This window comes from Salarias fasciatus, chromosome 16 (assembly GCF_902148845.1).
Source record: "Salarias fasciatus chromosome 16, fSalaFa1.1, whole genome shotgun sequence".
Classification (NCBI taxonomy): Eukaryota; Metazoa; Chordata; class Actinopteri; order Blenniiformes; family Blenniidae; genus Salarias; species Salarias fasciatus.
In genome coordinates, this window is record NC_043760.1 from 17,362,273 (window position 1) to 17,382,394 (window position 20,122).

At 39.5% G+C, this 20,122-nt stretch overlaps 1 protein-coding gene across 2 annotated transcripts in view; it reads right to left on the reverse strand.

Moving 5' to 3' along the window:
- thsd7ba (thrombospondin, type I, domain containing 7Ba) overlaps window positions 1–20,122 on the reverse strand; it is a 151,752-nt gene that overhangs the window by 19,448 nt on the left and 112,182 nt on the right. The window contains exons 16-17 of one of the 2 annotated variants that reach the window (XM_030112052.1): window positions 3,894–3,899; window positions 1,835–1,968 (exon numbers count right to left, since the gene is read on the reverse strand). In XM_030112052.1, coding sequence (XP_029967912.1) covers window positions 1,835–1,968; window positions 3,894–3,899 — 140 coding nt within the window. The remainder of the gene's footprint in view (window positions 1–1,834; window positions 1,969–3,893; window positions 3,900–20,122) is intronic. The other variant, XM_030112054.1, reaches the window with a different exon arrangement.

Here is a 20,122-nt window from a genome sequence, read left to right on the forward strand (position 1 = left end):
ACGAGCAAAATAGTGGCATTAAAACCTTTAAATTTTAACTGCAGACGTATTTGGATTTTCACAGTTTCTCCCAAAAATGACTACAATTTCAACCTCAAGTCTATTTCAATGTTACCCTCTGGTGCAAAATATAGTAAAATGTCCAAAAAACTTGTCCAAAAGCTGTTGCATTAATCATCCTTTTACAAACTCAAACGGACAGCATGACGTTGAGAAGAGTTTGATAGCAACAAAATAGCTGTATCACAGCAGCATCACCGATATCTCAGCTCAGGTGTCAGTGTTGTGCTGCGTGCGCCACTCTGAAGAAAGTTGTTGAAAAAGAAAAATCATCCTTTCCTTTGAAATTTTTTCAATTTTTGATGTTGGCTTTGGTGGGCCAGATTGGAAATTCTTGCAGGCCAGTTTTGGCCCACAGGCCTCGGGTTTGACACCACTGGCACGAAAAAAATAAAAAACTTCAAAGCTGCATTCATAAGGTACTGTTCATGAAAACAGAATTATGTTCTGTTCTTAGAATTAGTGAAAGATACTGAAAGATTTATTATAACAGATTCCCATCCCTTCTCTTCTTGTCCAATTAGTAATCCTTGATTCAGAATAGTCCTGGACTATTAATAACAAGCGATCCATTTTCATGTCATGTCTGTTTAACACTGCCAACCCAAGTGCCAATCCAACTCTACTATTTGTATCTCTTATGACAAACCAAGCGTTAGTTGGAACTGAAAATACAGAAATCCACTGGAGTGTGATTCACTCAAACAGACCCAAACAGCACATGTGAACCTTCCATTTAAGTGATGTTACTTAAGCGGAGCATGATGAGTAAATCGGTCGTCAGACTGACATGAAGAGTGCAGACCACTCAGCTAATGTGTCATATTAACAACACAACTACAAGCACACTAATAAGACATCCTAATTAAGAGAAACACATAAAATGAGTGCACAGGATGCTTTGCTTTGCAAATGAGGAACATATCCCTAGGCTACGAACTCTGGAAGAAGAGACAAGTTTGTTCTTTCTCCCACGACTGAAAGAAAAGAATGACTTCTATTTGTCTCCTGACTTTGCTGATATGAAATCTAAAAACTATGTGATTGGTCAGCAAGTTTAAGTGGATGTGGTTGATGCAAAACAAAAAGCAAACGGACTCACGCTTGTTTGTTTTTTTTGCATCTCACTGAAGTTGTGCACTTGAGAAAAATAAAACTGCTCTATTTTGTAGACTGTTTCCACCTTAGGGTATTTGACCTTTTTGATTGTATTCTAAAAAATACATTTAAACATGTTTTGACTTCAGCCAGGAGTCTGGCTACTTTGCTGGAAGCTTAAGTTTATCATGCAAATTCCTGAAAACAGTAAAATAATGAGATATTTCAGCTCTGAAAAGGGTCCCTTAAGAAATTGCACCAGCAGATTTTAGTTCTATTCCTGGAGTTCGGTGGTTGATTGGCTTAAATCTGTTTCTGTTACTTCCACTTAAAGTTGGACTCCCACAGAACATTTCAGCCTCTTTGGACACAATAACAGTTTCCCAATTCAATGTCTTCTCTCTCTGGTGGTGCTTAATCCAATACCAAGGTCAACACTTCAACGCTTTCCTCGGTGGCTATTTTAAGTAGCACTAAAAGGCAGCAAAAAGAAAAAAAAAATATCATCAGTGCTCATTAGGAAGCAGTAGTTTGTTTTGACTGTTTGTTTTCCCCTGGCATTGCAAGTGTCAGGACCAGTGAGAGTGCCAGCCAGAGGACCGTTGCCAATCTGCTCCTCCCGTTGAGTGTTGCGGTGCCAGAACGACCGTCTGCCAAGCCTAACCCGCTCACTGACCTGATCTTGCGGCTTTGGACTCCCTCTCCGCATGCTGGCAGGTCGTCCACAGTATTGATGGTACAAATGGACCAGGGCTCGACTCGCCACTCGTACTGGCTGCAGTCGCTGTGGCACGGCACTGCCTCGTACACCTGTATGCATGCAAATACACACACACACACACACACAGACACACACAAAGGGAGAGAGAGGATACATGAGCATTTATCTGCAAAACGCACCCTGAAAAGTAGACGTGCACACCATCAGCCTCACATAAACATGTACACATAATAGTGACCATTTCAACACCCCCAAGGTACACTCATGCTATATCCACAGCAAGGAATAGTGGTTTCAAAAAACAATGTTAGGGACACTTTCTGTTTTCAAGGTACACTAATGAGGTGTCTCCAGGTTAGAAACAATGTTTCTCCTGGGTTTTCCTTTGGTAAATCCAAAAGGAAATAAAGAAAGAAAACCACGTCTTTGTGCTTTCAGGCATCGTTTCTTACAACATGCGCTTGCATTCTCCTCTTGTTGCATTTATTTTTAACATCAAGCGCGTGCGCTTTCCTGGGACGATTTGAAGTCAGTGCCGCAGTTTAATGTCAAGATATTTTCCACATCCCGAGTTTGAACGAGGCTAAAAAACACTGAAGGCATACAAATTTTGAGTAACTGAAATTAAAAGGAAAGTTCGGCGCTAGACAAATTGTGCCTTTCAGGACAGAGAGGCTCTGAGCTAACTTATGGGCACTTATACGCGCCTACTGCAGAGAGGTACAAAAAGTGTTTTATTCACGGTGAAATAAACCTACGTGTGATATGAGAGAAGCAGCATGGGGTTGTGTAAAATGACAATGGCCATGGAAACAGGCCCTTTAGCCCGACGTGTAATTGGCTGGATTTTGAGCCGATTCACTTCTCCCCGCTAAGCCAGTGGATCTGGCATGTGTGTATAACCAAGGGAGCCGCCTGCACAATGCTCCTGTAAACACATGTTTACTCTCAATCTATGTAACTGTCTGCCACAGTAAAAGGTGTACTCCTGAGGACAATTTGTGGGAAAAGCTATGACAAGCTGTAATGGGTGTCAGTAAATGTGTGCGGGTGTGTGTGTCTGCGAGCGTGTGTGTTCAGACTGGAGAGAGAGAGAGAGAGAGAGAGAGAGAGAGAGAGAGAGAGAGAGAGAATGAGTGTTGAGTATTCCCTCCCCTACGGGCCACACAGATGCCTATTACACACCGTCATCATCTCCCATCTGTCCCTGCAGATGCCCCTGCTGGGTAAACTGGCAACTACTCTTCTCCCACTTTCTCCACTCCTACTGCAGAAACACACTTCCAGCTTTGCGACTAATTTTCATCACCAGGGAAATGACTTTCGACTCACTTTCTCTGAATATAAACACCATTTGCTGACCACCAGGACCATTTATTTGGTGGGTAATCTTGTCACCGTAGCGTTCGCCAAATGGACCACGGTGGCAAAACCCTGAAGGTGTCCGACAGATATTGACTAATATGTTGGTAGTTTGAAGGTTGTGCGCAACATCACAAAGACAGAGCTAAGAAAATAAAATAAAATGAAGGATCTTCTCTCGGCATCCTTGGGCACACACATTTGTAAACAGCTCACACTGCAAAGTGAAGAAGAATACCCTATCATTCTGAATTATCTGCAACAAACTTGGACTCACTCCATGTTTGAATGTTAATATAAGCTGTATCTTCTGTTTCTTTGTTCTTTATTTGAAAGGTTTTCTGATATTACCCCATCAACTTCCAGTGAGAAATCTCTAAAAAAACTGTACCTACATATGAAGAAGTCTCGATGCTCTGTAGTAAATGTCAATTTGCATTTCTTCAGTGCAGGAGCAGATGGAATATCATTGAAATGCACTTCACATAAGCTATTCCATCCGTGTAGCACTCTCTCCAATCAAAGTGGTGGTCCGTTCTCTCGAACAAAAGGACCAAAGGGGTCAAGAGTATGTGTGACTCGGACAGATCTGGCATGCATTCTGCTTTCGCTAGCTAAAGCACAGTATATGTACAGAATGAATGGCACTGACCTGAGCCTGCGTGGATGTCCATATTAGCAGTGCATGACAAGCCAGAAGTTGGGCAGGGGAGAGAAGAACAATGATATGATCATTAGTTTAGATTTGCCTGCAGTGACAGAAATGCATAGTTTGGCTCAAATTTGATTTCCAAAAGAATTCTGCATTCTGCTCAGTCTTTCATTAATGAGGGTAAAGGATGATTAGGTGCTTCATCATCTACAGTAGATCTAGGCGTCCTGTATATTTTGCCAAACTGAATGATTCATGTTGCTGTGGAGAGAGCTTTCAAGCAGTTGGTTTAAACAGCCGTGCTTCGGCCAGACCTGCAGCTGAAGGCGACTCCAAGAAATTAATTTGTCGGAAGGTGGTGAGTGGGAATGCAACATGATAAGCGTATCTTCAGAGGGGCTGTGTACTGTGTCTCTCAACAAGATTGCTAAAAACTTCACTGTTATGCTATTGCCAGTTTATCATCCAGTCTATTAAGATTTACTTTTCCTAAGGAAAAATAAAAATAAAAAGGAGATTAAAAAAAACAGGTTCACACAAAATCCACTCACCAAAACAGAGCGCTCAGCTGTCAGCTAAATACATGTTTCAGTTATCAAAGCAAAAACCTGCTTAAACTGCTATGCAGCCACTAGTGCCTTACTCGGAGGAAATTGGAAGTCAGGCAAGGTAGAGTCGGCAGAGTTTCCACAGATGGAGGTGACCGTAGGTGGGAGGGTCTCTAATGTTGAGAAATTCTATCCTACAGAATGCAGTCATATCTATAATGAAAGTAAAAGCGTTGACATTTTACAACGTTTAATAGATGGGTCCTTCCTTGCTTTATTATGATGAATGCTGAAATCATCCTTTTTCCAAATATTTCCAAACTGTGACAGTATCACTTCAAAAAACAACTGTATAAAGTTATCATTACTAAGGGAGCGAAAGTCTCGTAAATCTGCCATGGGATGTGTTACCCCTTTATTGCTTTTATAAATAGGATCAATATCATTGTGTTTGTATTAAAGACTATTTATATAGAACACTTCATTGTCAAATTTAACAAAAGTTCTATCAATTAATTAAAATACATCATGAAAACTATGTGATTGTATAATATTGACCGTCTATAAAAGTGTTCCTTCGGGTCCAGCCAAGATCACTAAGCCTGTGTGGTTTGGCAGCAATAAGGATAGGACTGGAGAGAGAGAGGGAAAAAAAAACATTTACTCAATTCTTCTTTGTGAAACTGCTTAAACTCGGGGTGCACAGGGATTAAACATGAACAGCTCTTTTCAAATCCAGCCATAAATTTTGTATTGGACTGAGGTCTGAGCCACTCCAGAACATTCACCTTGACTCCGTTAAGCCTTTTCAGAGGAGCTTTAACTTTATGCTTCGTGTTTCTGTCTCTCTGAAAATAAATCTTACACTGACTTTTCGTTTTCTTGCCAACAGCATTAGATTTTTCGATATTTAGACGCATTTACTCGACACTCTACTCTACCACCATGCTTCTTCACACATGTGCCATTTCCCGAACTTTAACCGAGTTGTTCACCAAAGACAGATACATTATGCAGAAGTGATTTCACAAAAACTATCTGCCAAACTTTGGTTAAGATTTAATGTAAATCGATACATCTGAGCTTTGTTGATCGGCACTCGAAATTCACACTTGTTTGCTCATTTTATGTAATGTACAGTGACATGGAAGTACCATTACCTACTTTATCCATCTTAGAATTACTTATATTTTCGGCACCTTACATTGTTCTTGATCTTCAACATGTAATTGTCAAGAATCTTTTCAAACCAGTCTTTACTTTCTTTTAACTACACAGAAGAATTTAGCACTGATCTAATTGATCTGTGTTGATATTTTAATTTTTGGGTGATTATACATGAAAAAATTAAAATGACAAGTTTTTGCATAACTAAGTGACTCTGTTGTTTCATCTGTGGCATGCTGCACTTATACAATCTATGAAAAAAACCAAAATGATCAAGAAGCTAAATGACAATAAAAGATCCAAAGGAATGAACACACTGTTCACTGGAACTCTCTGATGGTGATAACAGCCTGCTGAGCTGATGAGGAACTTTAATAGGTGCCAGCCCAGAACTATGTAACAGGTGCATGAAGGTGATGATGATGCTTAATCAATGCTCTGATAATATGTTGACAAAACAGGATGATTTACTGGACACACGGACTGCTTGCGTGTGTGTGGGTGTGTGCCAAAAGCTTCCTACAAGGACAAACGGCCATAAGAAACTTTGCATTCACCTACTTCTTTGCTTTGTTAAGTATTATTATGGCTGAAAAACAATAATAAAACCAACTAAATAAATGTCAGATTTGTAGAAAAAACTGAGCGTTTGAACGTCTCTTGCCTTGTGCAGAGTATGGAAAGTAAAGCCCTTCAACCGCACAGTGAGAAACTGATTACAGGTTACAAGCAAACACTGTTGTGTACCCCATAATGAGAGCAACAAGTACACAAAACAAATCAACAATGACCATACGCGGGGATGTAAGACCATGCCATTACTGTTGGCGCATACCCAAACACAGACCTCTACGCAAATAAACACATGGAATGGGAACTGAAAAGAACACGTGAAGTGCCAAAGGGCGTTTCTGAAAGGGAGAAATCATACTGTAAGCAGGGGGAAAATGGGACACGGAGCCCCGAAGCGGGGCACCGTCTTCAATAAATCTCTCTCAAAGTGTCATTGTGAGACTAAAACTTCCAGCAGACTCTGCTATTACTGTCAGCAAGCCCATGGATGAGTAAAAAAAAACAATAGCTGCCTCGAGAAACACAGTGGGATCTATTCCCACATGATGATGACCTTTCAAACGTACTCATGAGAGGGGAAGTTAAAATGTGCCAAAACACAGCGCAGTCATTAGAGCGGCTGTGTCTGAAGACACTTATTTGTGATTTTTGGTACAGACAAACAGCTGTTTCAAGAAGAACAGTTATTCGTGTTGGAAATGAAAATATGAACCTAGTGATTTGAATAAAATAAGATAGAATGAAATTGTCATAAGAAGAATAAGAATCAAACTACATTTTCAAAAAAAAAAAATCAGCGCAAAAACCAACATCAAGTGTGTTCTCAGGCAAAATTAAGTTCCAATGTTTTATTGATCCTTGAGGCCCGTAAAGCAATGATGAATTGGTGTGTATTTTGTCACAAAACCAAATACTGTAACCAGAAACCAAGGTTGGTTCAGAAAACTGCAACAAATAGACTGCAGCCGCCTAAAACTACACCGGCTGCCGGTGATGTAGGATATTTGATGGATGAATTGAGTACAAAGCGATCACTGCTGAGGAAGGTAATGGAAAGAATCCTCACTTTGGCTCTTTGAGCTTGAGAAGACTATAATAAACCTATAGAGCGGGTTTGCAGATTCTGACATCCACGGTGAAGGCACAGTGAGATCGTACACTGCAGAGTGCAGTCGGTGTCGTAAGTAGGCTTGTCTGTGACTGACGGCCCATGAGCCTGACTAAATTGCATACTGTGTCAGAATAAAAGTGGACACATGCTTCAAAAGAACAGAGACGGTGTCAAAGCACAATGTTAGATCTAACCAGGATATTTCATACTTTACAAAAAAAAAGTCATGGACAGAACTCCCTGCAAAGAGATAAAGTATGGATACAGACATTTGATTTTCGGCATTAACCACACCCTCTTCCAATTTGTGACTCATTGCACAGCAGTTGTCGGTCACCACATGATGAATGGCATCCTTCTTTTCTCTCATACCTGGGAGAGAGAACAACTATATCTGTTCTTGCTGTGTTCTGTTAAGCTCTGTGCAAATATCACAAACAAAACAAAAGTCTGCATTCTATACATCACATTTTCACCTTTCATATGATTGCATCAGTCATTTCTGACATCTGTGATGTTTTCAGATATTAATACTTTATGTTTGCTCTTCTGAGGGAAGACTGATCAAACTGATGAATGCATTAGGTAAATTTGTGAATTAACATCTTCCACATACCTCATTGTGTTTTACAATAAATGCGACAAAACTGCCAGCGCGCAGTCACCTCTAATGAGCGCTGCACAGCAGCACTAATTAACAGAGACAAAACCATAACCGCTGTAAATGATTCCAATTGTTGTTCATTGACCATGAGTTGGTTCGCATTTCACCCTCACCATCTCAGTGTTTCCCTCATAAGTGCCTTCCAATTAGGTCTTTTATTATCAAGGACATCAGCAAACCTAAAGCCTTTGCAAGATTTACGATGTGACTAACATCCTCCTTGGACCCACCGAAGCGTCGGCTCTACCGCGGGGCGATGGCGTGACTTCCATAATTGTACAAAATGAATGGCCATCAAGCTTTGACATAATCTTCTTTTCCCATTCATTTTGTAATTTATTACCAGGACCAGACTCAACAAGACAGCGATGCTTTAGCAAAGACATTTGGTGAGCACTTAACCTTGCTATATAATAATAAATGTGGTCAAATAGCGTTTTCCATCTCCTCCCTTCACAAAAAAAAATCCTGATTGAGTGCCTCCCAGAACCAGGGCCTCTTCTTCATAGTTCACCTGATCACAGTATACGGACAATTTCCACCCTAAAGGAAAAATGTTTACTGAAACCATGTGGAAAGCCAAGGGAAAGGACGCAGTCTGTGGACACTGAAGCACTGCAGCTAGCTGTAATCTGTTTTAGAGTACAGGTGGCCAAATATGACGGAATGAGGGTGTCTCCTCCCACAGCAACCAGAAAGAACATGTCACACAACTTCTGTGACACAAAATCTTTCTCTTGATTCACACAACGAATGAATTTAAACAAAAGAATAAAATGGAAAATTTAACCTGAAGGCTGCATCTGTAATAAGTGCCGACCCTTAAAACTAAACTTCTGTCATTAGCAGGCAAGGTCACCAAGAAAGGCTTGGACAAATAAAAACCAATAAACTAATATTTAAACTAAACTAATACTTGGTTGGAATTCAAAATTGAACGTATTTTATAGAAACAAATTATAAATTAGCTTATTCCAACTGTATTTATTAACCTTTATACTAGTTGTGTCTGAGGATTTTAAGCTCCTTCTGAAGAGTTTGGAGGAAGTTTATCTGGTTTCTTCATTTTTTTACTTGTTCAACTGTTTCAGGACTATTTTACTCCATTTCATGTATTCACTGTACTGTAAATCGGAATGGTTGTAAGTAAATGCTGTCTCCTCACCAAAACAGATCTCTCTTGGAAATGACAGTGTTTCAGTGGCACTACTGATATAAATGAAACTTCAAGAACCCATTTTGTGTGGCAGGTATGTCAGTTCTTTGCTTATCAGTGACTTCACTTCCTCTTCTAATGTAAAGGCCTTTAATTAGCACTGCTGAGTGATACTGTATTGCCTGTGGAGCTGAACAGCTGCTAAGTACCAAGTTTTTTATTAGAAAAATTCTCTCAGAAGAATGACATCAATTATGCCAACGTGTGATCTTACATATAGCGCGACTTTCACCGCCGATAAGTGAGAGCTATCAGCTCTGCTTCACTCGGCTACAATTATTTCTTGTGTTTTGTTCGGTCTGCCGGTGAAGTAACTTTCATCACTGAGGAAAAAAGGACAGCCGGTTTTCATCAGTGATAAATATTCAGCAGCAGGGCGGATGTGTTGACCAGAGGTTGGGGTTGATCTCCTCCATCCATGCCAGTAAATTGCACCATGCCTGTAGCACATGCATGCAGAATTAGGCTATAGGAACCCACATGTAAAGATATTGAACCGAACCAAGATTTATAAGGATCCTTGCAGTGCATACAATGCATACTAATTTCTTTTTCATGAAATATTGAGGGCAGCTATGTTGGATTGTGTTCATATTTATAGTGAGACATTAATTATTGTATAAGCACTTCTGTATATAGGCCAACTCAAGTCAGAACTCTTTACCTTTGTGATTCATTTTTTATCACCGAGTCTGCTTTGTAGCCGACAGTCCTGCAGCATTCTGCCGTTTGCCCTTTGTTACTTTCTGCATTTCCAGCAACAATGAATTATGTTAGAATTATGTGGCAGGCAGCTCAAAAACACTCCCACCAATGCTGTTTCAATTTGCCATGAACTCTTCCACTTTCCATATTTAAACATCCATTAGAGAAACAAAAATGTAGCATCAAGTGCCTGGAGAGCTGTGCACTGAAACATTTAAAAAAAATACCACAGGGCATTTTATTCTGATAGTTCTGAAGTGATTTGTTGTGCCAAACGCCTATAATAAACTCATGGCATAATGCCGAGGACGACAAGCACAAATCACAGAGGAGAAGCTGTAGTGACTGTGACACAGTTCATCTGAGTAATATTTGTCCATGTAGAGTTTTGGATTTAAATTGAGAGTCTGAAAATGTACGCACATGAGTTCAACCGATAATTATTGATACTGTTAATTAGTAGAGTTTTTCACTTGTGAATGTGTGAAAAAAAAAAGATGACTTGTCCTGCTTTATAAAAAGATCCATCTCGTGAATCTGAATTTTAATTGGAGTTAAATATTGTGATGCTCACAGCAAACATGCAAATACATTGTTTTTAAAAAAAAAAAAAAAAAACCAAACAAAACGGTGCACCGATCAAATGCTGGGAATGTATTTAATGCTCTCACCAGGACACTTAACACTATTTATTTTGTTAATTATCAGGCAGACGCTATGATTAACCTTTGTATCTGAATGAAATATTGCGGCCCATCTGGGTGGCTGGAGGCTTTAAAGAGGCTGCAAAATGTAGCCTCACTGTGTGGAAGTGCTTCAGTCAGACTTTAACAATATGCATGGTTTGAAATGCAGGAAGAGACCTCCTCGCTTTTTGGACTGAGCCTGCAGGGAGAGAATAATACATGCCTGAGCACTGCTCTGTGTTAATTACACCTTGTTGGCCTTTAGTAGCTCCATCACTATCTAGCTTTGTAACTCTTTTGTTCTATTGTAGAGGAAAGGAAAGTTTATCACCTCAGTGCAGCCAAGGAAAAAAAAAAAGCAAGAAGCTTGACATTTGTACCAATATTTTGGATTCAGCCGCTCGATCAGCTTCATCAGCTCTTGTTTAGTATTTATAGAGAAATAGAGTCCAGAACACAAGAGGACTGGTTGAATGTTTTTAGAGATACGAAAGGCATCAGGAGGATGAATAATCTCACCAAACTATTTTCTCTTGGAAAACACCCCATTTCTCTCTCATTTTACCAAGTCTTTAAGTAAAACGAACATGAGCAGAGCGAGGGAGGGTTAAGAAATAGTATCAGTCTGGCATATAATTATGAATTTTGTACAAAGTGCATCTTAATGTCATTCAAGTAAGAAGGAAAAGGATAGTAATATGTCATTACTGAAAATGAGGCCTTGATATCAGATAATAGGTTCTTAAAAAAAAGTAGCAATATTTATTTTGAATTGATTGCACAGACAACAGCTCTGCAGCTCCACAGCTGTTGGTGTTCATGGATGGCCAAAGCAGTAACACGTCCACCAAAAAGTAACGCCATGATAGGGATGTGTTGTGTTACAAAACATCATTCACAAAACTGTTGAACACTGATGAGAATAAGCACCATTCTTGTTGACTCTTCCTGTGGTTTGCTCATTGAGAATGAATGGCTGTGAGAGCAGATACTCAAAACAACACAAAGCAGAGGCCTACTTCACAGTAGGAGGTCCAGTCTGGGTTACAAAGAGCTGTCAAATGCTCTCATGGATCTACACAGAGGGCGAAAAGTGTTGCATATAATACCCCCCACCCCCCCTGTACTTCACGACAGTGCTTGTCGAACTTGATGCCACGGTGCCCTTGTGTGCTTTGAGTACCGGCCAAGGGTGCCAGGAGATTTATCGCATCATTGCTCGTTTACTGCTCTTTTCACCGCATTAAAAAAATGCTGGGATTGACACTAACTGTTTTACATCTTTTATATGTCAAGACAGATGACAAAAGCAATAAATATCACACTCCTTGTTTGAAAGATGTTTTTAATCTACAGTTATACTGAAGCAAATGACACTGACTCACTGCTGCTGGTTGTCATGGTTACATGTTCTCTGAGTTGGGAGTTTCTCAGAAGTCAAAGAAATCAGTGATAATCTGGGTTGACAAGAAGATGTAAAATAACTCAAGATGTTAGCGGCAGAACTGTGCAGCTGCCTTTGACTGTCCCCTGACTGCCCAAGAGGGGTCACACAAACATTTTGCAGGCAGCAGCTTTATTTTTCGGCGTCATGCATGTGTGTAAATGTGTGGTTTTCAATTTGAATCACCTTCATCAAACATATTACACACATTACACTATTATACATTATTTCATTAAGTTCCAGCACAACATGAACTGGGCGTCATTCCACTCTGGAGGCTCCCATTGTTGCTACTGTCCATCTACTCATGCATGTGCAGAAGAAATACTTAGTACACACAAGTACAAGCATTTCAAAAAAGATGTTTTCTCCCTGTTTCAACGGAGAGGGAGATGGTCTACCTTGGGAGCTGTTATCAAAAAATTGCTTTTTCTGAGTAACTTGTCAAGTCGACTATGTCTGTGTCCACAGAAAGTTTTGGCATTTTTGCAGGATAATCTCTAGATAAGGTTTAATGTTACAGAACACTTGATGACATTTGCTTTGGGAAGAACGAATACCGTATATACTTATGTCATCTATGGTTATATTATGAGTGATAACTTGTTAACTACTATGCATTTGTGTCACAAAAACAGTGGTTTACAGAACAATTTGAAAAAGTAACTTAAGAAACACACAATGCCCACACAAGGACGGGAAGAGAAGGTTTTCCTATGATTACAAAACAATCTACAACCTTTGTAGAAATGGTTAAAGCTGAACCACAAATTAACCTCTTGAAACACCTTTTTATTAAACACAATGCACTTGAAACAAAGAATATATTGGCGGAATTTTTGATTGCCATTTCACCTCCGTAGCTTTAAAAAGTGTTCAATTTTCACTTTGCAGGGCTTCAGCACATCCAAGGCTTTCATTTGTATGAGTCAGATCGTATCATTTTAAACACGAGAACAAGTTTTGATTCGTATAATTTGTGTTGTATACAGTATAGTCTTGTAATTCTGAGCTACTGTCAATCAGCTCTCTGACTTACAACACAATCTGAGGCGCCTGAGTGACAATGTTACGATGCTCATGTATTAACATGTGTCAACAGATGGCTCTGACTTTATGATGTGCCATCAGCTGCTCTAGAAAAGTTTCAAAAGAGCTTTATTTAAGTCTGATTTACAATGTGGGAACAACAGTTGAAGCTGTCACGCAGCTGAAGTGCTAAAGCTTAATTACGTTGTACAGCGCTGCTGCAAAGTGCGCCGAGGAAGTCTGAATGTGATGACCAAAACGTTAAGTAGAGCCAATTAAGCAAAGAAAAATGTCAAAAGATTTAGAGGCAGCGTACAGTTAAGACAACGTACAAAGTGTTGCCACATCTTATCAAACAAGGTTAATCACAACAACCATATCAATGTATCAGAAAACAGCAATGTATAAAAACTGAGAGCTGGCAAACTGGGCTAAATTTTCTGCTGCTGGAGCCAGTAACATGAAACACTTTGAAATGCTGCCAGTGAAGGAACCGACTGAGTGCAGATCGCACTAACATTACAGCTGAGCTTGGAGGCTTGACCAGAAGACATGACACTGCCCAGCAGCAGATCTGTGGAGAAACACTGAGAAATCCTTTACAAATTAATGTGTACAGCAAACTGCATCTGAGTCTCTCCTCTGAACTGGAACCGCAGCCAGAAGCAGCCTCAGCAGCCTCAGCAGCCCCACAGCTCAGCGGCATTTGCCAAGTCCACAAACACACAGCCGAACTGAGCCAAGACATCAAGCCATGACACGCAATGACCAAGAAGGCACCAAATGCTCCGTTTGTGAAGCGAAGCGGAGAGCACGGGAAATCAGTGTCGACACCGGTGATACATATGGTGAATAAAACAATTCATGAGCTTTGTGGGAATGCCAGACCACTCACAAGAAGCACAAGGCTTCCACCTTGATGCATTTGAACGGTTTTAGTGTGAGATGGGTTGTTTCTTAGGATGCTTCCAGCAGTGGAGGAATAAAAAAGAAACTCATACAGGATTATTTCCTCCATGAATTCTTCCTGAGGTGGCAGCCTCATAGTGTTGGCACGCCAGCTCACTGATTAAAGACAGTTCAAGAATAGATAAATACAGGAACAAATAAACAACCGTCAATGGATTTGAAACATGGGTGACACACTATATCTGTACTTAGTCTGTATATGATGACATGGTGCATTCTAGATATGTTCAACCATGATTGTTTTGGGATATTACCACTTAAAATTCTTCACAATTTAATTGTATTCAGCCGTGACGATGCTGCATTGTGTTTCAGGATTACTGTGAATATTAACAACTCTTTCATGATGTCCCAAACTCTGCACACCGGGTCTGACAAAGAAAACAAAACAACAAAGCATTTACAGTCATATAAACTGATCAACTATAACGTTATGGCCATTATGCCGAATATTGTGGCTCCCTTTTACTCCCTCACAACAATAAACAACCGACTAAAATGCACAATGTATTCTGACACGTTTCTTTCAGAACATTAACTCCTGCAGCACTTTCAGCTACATTATTTTAGATCGGACCACACAGGCTGGTGTTTAGTCACTGTGTGCAACAATTATTGACCACTGCAGACCGGAGAGACCGCAAAGAGCTGCAGGTTTGGAAAAGCTCTGAACTCGACGTCCAGTAATAATATGAAATTTGCTTGAACTCTTAGGTTTTCCTTTTCATCCTGGAACCAACACATAATCTATCATGAATAAATGGTCATTTGTTAGTTTTCTCCAACCCACAATACCACAATCACTGCATTTTGTATTACGCTCAAATGTGTAGAGACAGGTTAACTAGACAGAACAAGGCAAACTGAGACAAAGTCACTCACATTCACACTTCAAGGTAATTTGTGGTAGAAATTAAACGTCAAATACATGTTATTGTACTCTGGGAGGAAACTAGAGTAAATAATAAAACAACAACAAACCATACATGCACAGGAAGAACAAGCAAAATTTGCAGAGAAATGACTGAACTTGAACCAATGATCTTCATGATATGAGGCCAGAGTGCTTCACTGTGCAGTTATTACAAAGAGGTCTGTCAGTGGTAATAATGTTATGGCTGATCTATGTAAATATCTCTGTGAATTACTGCACTTAGTTACAGCACTAATTCTCCTTGACATTAAATAAACCAACCAAACCTGTTTGCACAAAGGCCTTACAGGAATTCCAAACTGAACTTTAGAGAAACATTTTCGATGCAGACGTTTTGTCAGCCAAGGGAACACGGAACAAACGGAAACTTCAAACACTTGGGTATGGACTTGGGGAGGAACATCAGAGTACCTGGAGAAAACACACATCGCACAGGGAGAACGTGCACACACAGAAGGGCCTTCAAGCCTGGAAGTGAGGATGGAAGATGGATCATTGTGACAATATCTGTCCTCATAGCCTAAAATCTTTGGTCCTCTGTTGTTCAGTGAGAGTCGTCCGGAGAGTATTGTTGTCAGGATTGTGTGACTTGTGAGAGCTTGTGATAATTTTGTGACAGTAAAAGAAATTCTGCACTGCATAGCTCCCAAAATACAGATTGCAGTTAAATGCAACAACCAACTTGACACCAGAGCAACAACCAAACACGATGAATGTTGACATAGAAAGAAAGGATTGTGGGCTTTCGGAAAAAATAGGGCACTCTTGAGGTACCGTGGCAGCAGAAACCATCACTATGCTATACCATGCATGCTTCATTCTGACCCCATTTCCAATGCTTATGAATGAATGACACAGCCGGCATCAACAGGATTTGTACAGACGTCACCTCAAGTTTACGAAATCCACAAACTACATTTTGTCAAGTTATGAATGAACTTATAAAGGCTGCTAAAATCACACATCTGTAAGTCCTCAACTAGAAATTAGACAACCATGTTCTGTGAAATTTGCAACTGGAGTAGACTGTGATCATCATATCAATAATACCTCTGTAACCATCAATGCAATAATCATCACCGCTATGAAAAATGATGATAACATATTGAGGATGATATTCCTGCACCTGCAAGTTAATTAAAAAACTTCAGAAAAAAGAGCCTTGAAATCTTTATTCCTCAAGGAACTGTCAAAGTGGAAGAGAAAAATGTGTTCAAAACCACAAACGAAATGAAAGAACAGTGAAAAAGACCACCAACAAATTAAAGAACGCATGATGTTCACAAACAAAAACACATTTGTTTGCACGTGGGACTCATTACTTGTAGGTGAAAGGAGACTAATTATCCAGTAAAAGTAATTATTTGCTGAACAAAAGGTGGCAAAATGGCCATGTTGTTAATTAAAATGGGCTTTTTTTAAATTCTCAGAGCTAGGTAGCTTCTCAGTATGTGGTGATTACAACGGAGAGGCCATTGAAGGAATGAAAAAAGTGAATAATATTAATTACCAATCCTTGTTTCATAACCCCGGTGACCTGCGGTCAAAAGAAACTAATCAAAAAAGCAAGGAAAATGTAATTTTCTTGTAGTCCATACAAAGGAAAGTGGGAATCTACGGAAATTAACCTCTCGCCATCACAACAGGGGGCGATAATCTCAGGACAAAAAAAAAAAAAAAAAAAAAAAATTACACGCTAATTGGTTAAATGTTCCACACATCCCAATTATAGCAAAATACACGACAATTTGTGAAAATTACTGTTCTGCCACAACAGCAGAGTCTTACAAGATAAGTTGGTTCCTGTAACTGACAATTGTGATCATGAAAGGATTTTAATTGCTTATCTCTTGTGTTTGGATCAAAAAACTTTCTGACATTGTTTTGGAAGAGGTTCTGACTGTCAGATCACAAAAAGCACATTTATGAAATACAAAAGACACACACGGCAACACTGACAATACTCAAAATTGTAACGTACTTGACAGCAAATTTTAAAGTACAAGGATTTTTGATTCATATGTTGTCTAAAATTGACAAAACGAGCAGAGGAGAGCGGTGAAACTGAATTCCTGCTAAAGAAGGAGCCTAACCTGCAGGATCACCTGTGCCAACATTTAAAATTTTTGAAGCAAACATAAAGTTTAATCCTTCAGTTAAATCAAATGTTCCTACTAATATTGTCAGGAGGGATCAGACTGCAAAACCTGCGTTGAAAGATCAGTGTTGCCATGGTGAAAGCCATACCGTAGTTACCTGATTGCCAGTAAAGTAGGATCAACTACCGTGACGGTGGTGTGAATGCCAAATTAAGTCTGAAAAGAAGCATGGCTTGAGACAAAATATTGCCTTTTTTGGACATTTTTCTGTATGCAGCAGCTAGTGGAAAACACTGACATGTTAGAAATGGCTCAACTGGTTCAGGCTTTGTAACGCAGAACTTCTGGTAAGAAACTCACACCTTTCATGCCAAAACTAAGAATAATTCATCTGTTATTTATAACTCGTGGTGCCATTATTTCACCCTCTACTAAACTGTGTTTAACACATCTGATTTAAAGAAATACATGAACGATCACACACACTGTTTGCGGTGAAACAACACTGGAGGTGAACGAGACGGAACCCAGAATAGGACCGAAGTGGCTGGAGTCGAGGCTTTAGGGCATTAATGGAATTCAAAAAAAAAAAAAAAAAACACCCATCTGACTGGCTGTCAAACAATCACGAAAAGTCCTTTGTGTTACAAGGAAAGTGCAGATAAGACTTGATATCCCAGCATTTGGCAGCAAACACTTGTGGGAGTTATGATGAAATTCAAATGTCTCCTGTAATTATAGATCCAATTTGTGTGTTTCTCAGGGAGCTCTGCTTTGACATCTGTGAGCTCTCTGTGGCAGCCTCTTGTGGGCATCTTGTGTTGAGACACAGGCTGCACATCCCGGCGCTGCTCAATCGCTGAGTGGAGACACAACAGTTGTTTTTTTTTTGTTTTTTGTTTTAAACATTTGTGTGGTTTGCAGATGTTTTTCTGCTACCATTAAAAAAATGTGCGCTCTCTGGTAATATTTTGGGAAAAAATTTGAACAGAAACTGAAAAAACAAGCATGAAAATATGGACTGTTTTTTTTTCCACTCCCCAAAAAAAAAAATCCATCTTGAAATTTCCTTGAGGAAAATAAACATCCTGTACACCATGCGTCATAAATACCTCAAAGGTTCCAGTGGTTCATTAATAACACTGGATATAGGATCCATATGTACTAAAGACAAAAAAAAAAATTGTAAAACCTCACAAAGTGATGTGATGGATGAAACTGTGCACATGCACACCACCGGGCATATTTTCCCTAACAAACACAATTACAGTCACCTTGAACACGGGCATGTTTTTACAATGCTTTAGTCTCCTCGGTGAATTTATACAGTTGAAAATGAATGCTTACAGGCACCTGCCCAGCTAATCCAATCAGAAACTCAACAGAAGATAACCATCTAAACATTGTAACTCGATACCGAACCCAGCACGCCTTTGTTTCTCTTATTATTATAATAAAAGCCGGTTGTGATGCAGCGCCGGGCAGACTCGTCTCGCCGGTGGTGCTGTTTTCAATTCCCTCTGCAGTCCGCCCAATCACTCGTTTACTGAAGTCCCCATGACACAAAAAGATGTTGTTTTTCTTTTCCTATTTATATAGCTGAATATTTGATCTCGGCAGAGAGCGCATCTCTGAGTTCACAGTAGTGTAGTGGTTCGCACGCTGAGCTCACAGTGAGAAAATCCCCGGTTTGAGTTCGGCTGAAGGCGTTTCTGTGCATGCGTGTGTTTTCTGTGGGGAGTCCAGTTTCCTTCCTTCCGTCCCAAAAACAGGTGCTCAGGGTAAATTCTTCACTCTAAATTGTCCGTAAGTGTGAATAAGTTGTCTCTCTGCCCTGTGATTGGTTGTTGTAAAGTGACCTTTTTTTTTATTGGAGAAAGTTCCACATTCAGTTAAAGAAAATGCAGCTTAGTGTGAGAAAATAACAGTGTGGAATGAGTTTATACTCATTATTATGCTCAGTGACTGTGAGCGTTGACAGCCCTGTCATATAGTTTGGAAATCCTTTGACTAAAACAAACCTAAAATCCTGCTTCTAATCTAAGCAGATCTACACAAAGACAACGATCTGTTCAAGTTTACTGTGGTAAAGGATGTGACCTAAGAGCTAAAGACATCAGCCTACGCATACACATGACTTTACAGTAGATATGTAACCTTCAATTCCTTTTTATTCTCAGATGCTGCAGTATACAATAAGGATGTGTGCAGTTACTTTTGACTGGGTTATAGCTTATTGATTAAACAAAGTCAAACATGTTCTTATTTTTTCAGTGAAATGATGTACAAATTTATCCTGGAAATGTTCACATTTAATGCAAGTACTCACTAATATTAATATTGCTTTTGTAGAAATAGCTGTCTGATTTGTTCTTTGCCGCATTAATTTGATCCAGACTATTGTTGGCAAAAACCTGTCACTTCTCAGACAGGAAACTGGCTTCAGTATGAACATTTCCATAAAGTCACCTGTCACAGTAAGGCTTTTATGTTAATATATTTATTCGCTAAAGGCAGCAAGCTTTCACTGCTGTTATGTAATTGGCCATTTGTGTCTGGGTCTTAGTATTGTGTAATATCTGCTAATCTTATCAGAGCAGTGAGACCCCAGTGAACAAAAAGCAGTTGCATTTATTGAAAAACATTTTTGCTGATCAGTTTTGCATATTCGATAACCCTAAATTAAAGCACTGTACTTCTGTGCCCTGGAATTACAGTAACTCTCAGTTTCGTTCAGGACAAAACATTATTACAGCCACAAATCAAGCATATCAGCATAAATGCAGACACAAACTCAGCTGACGGCACAACAACAGAAAGTGAATGAAAATGTGCTCAACATATTTCTGCTTAAAGTCCTGCAATTTCCTCACTTGTACACAAACGCCTGAGGGGGTGTTCTCAGCAAGAGTGATGTTTGAATAATTCATCTTGATTAACTTGTCCATGGTCACATTTTCTGAGTGTGTGTGGGGGAAAAAAAAAAAAAAAAGACATCATATGGACTACCTCATTAACAGCATACTTAAGATTTATTTTACAGACCCGCACCTACAAAGACTGTTTGACATTGTGACCATTTAT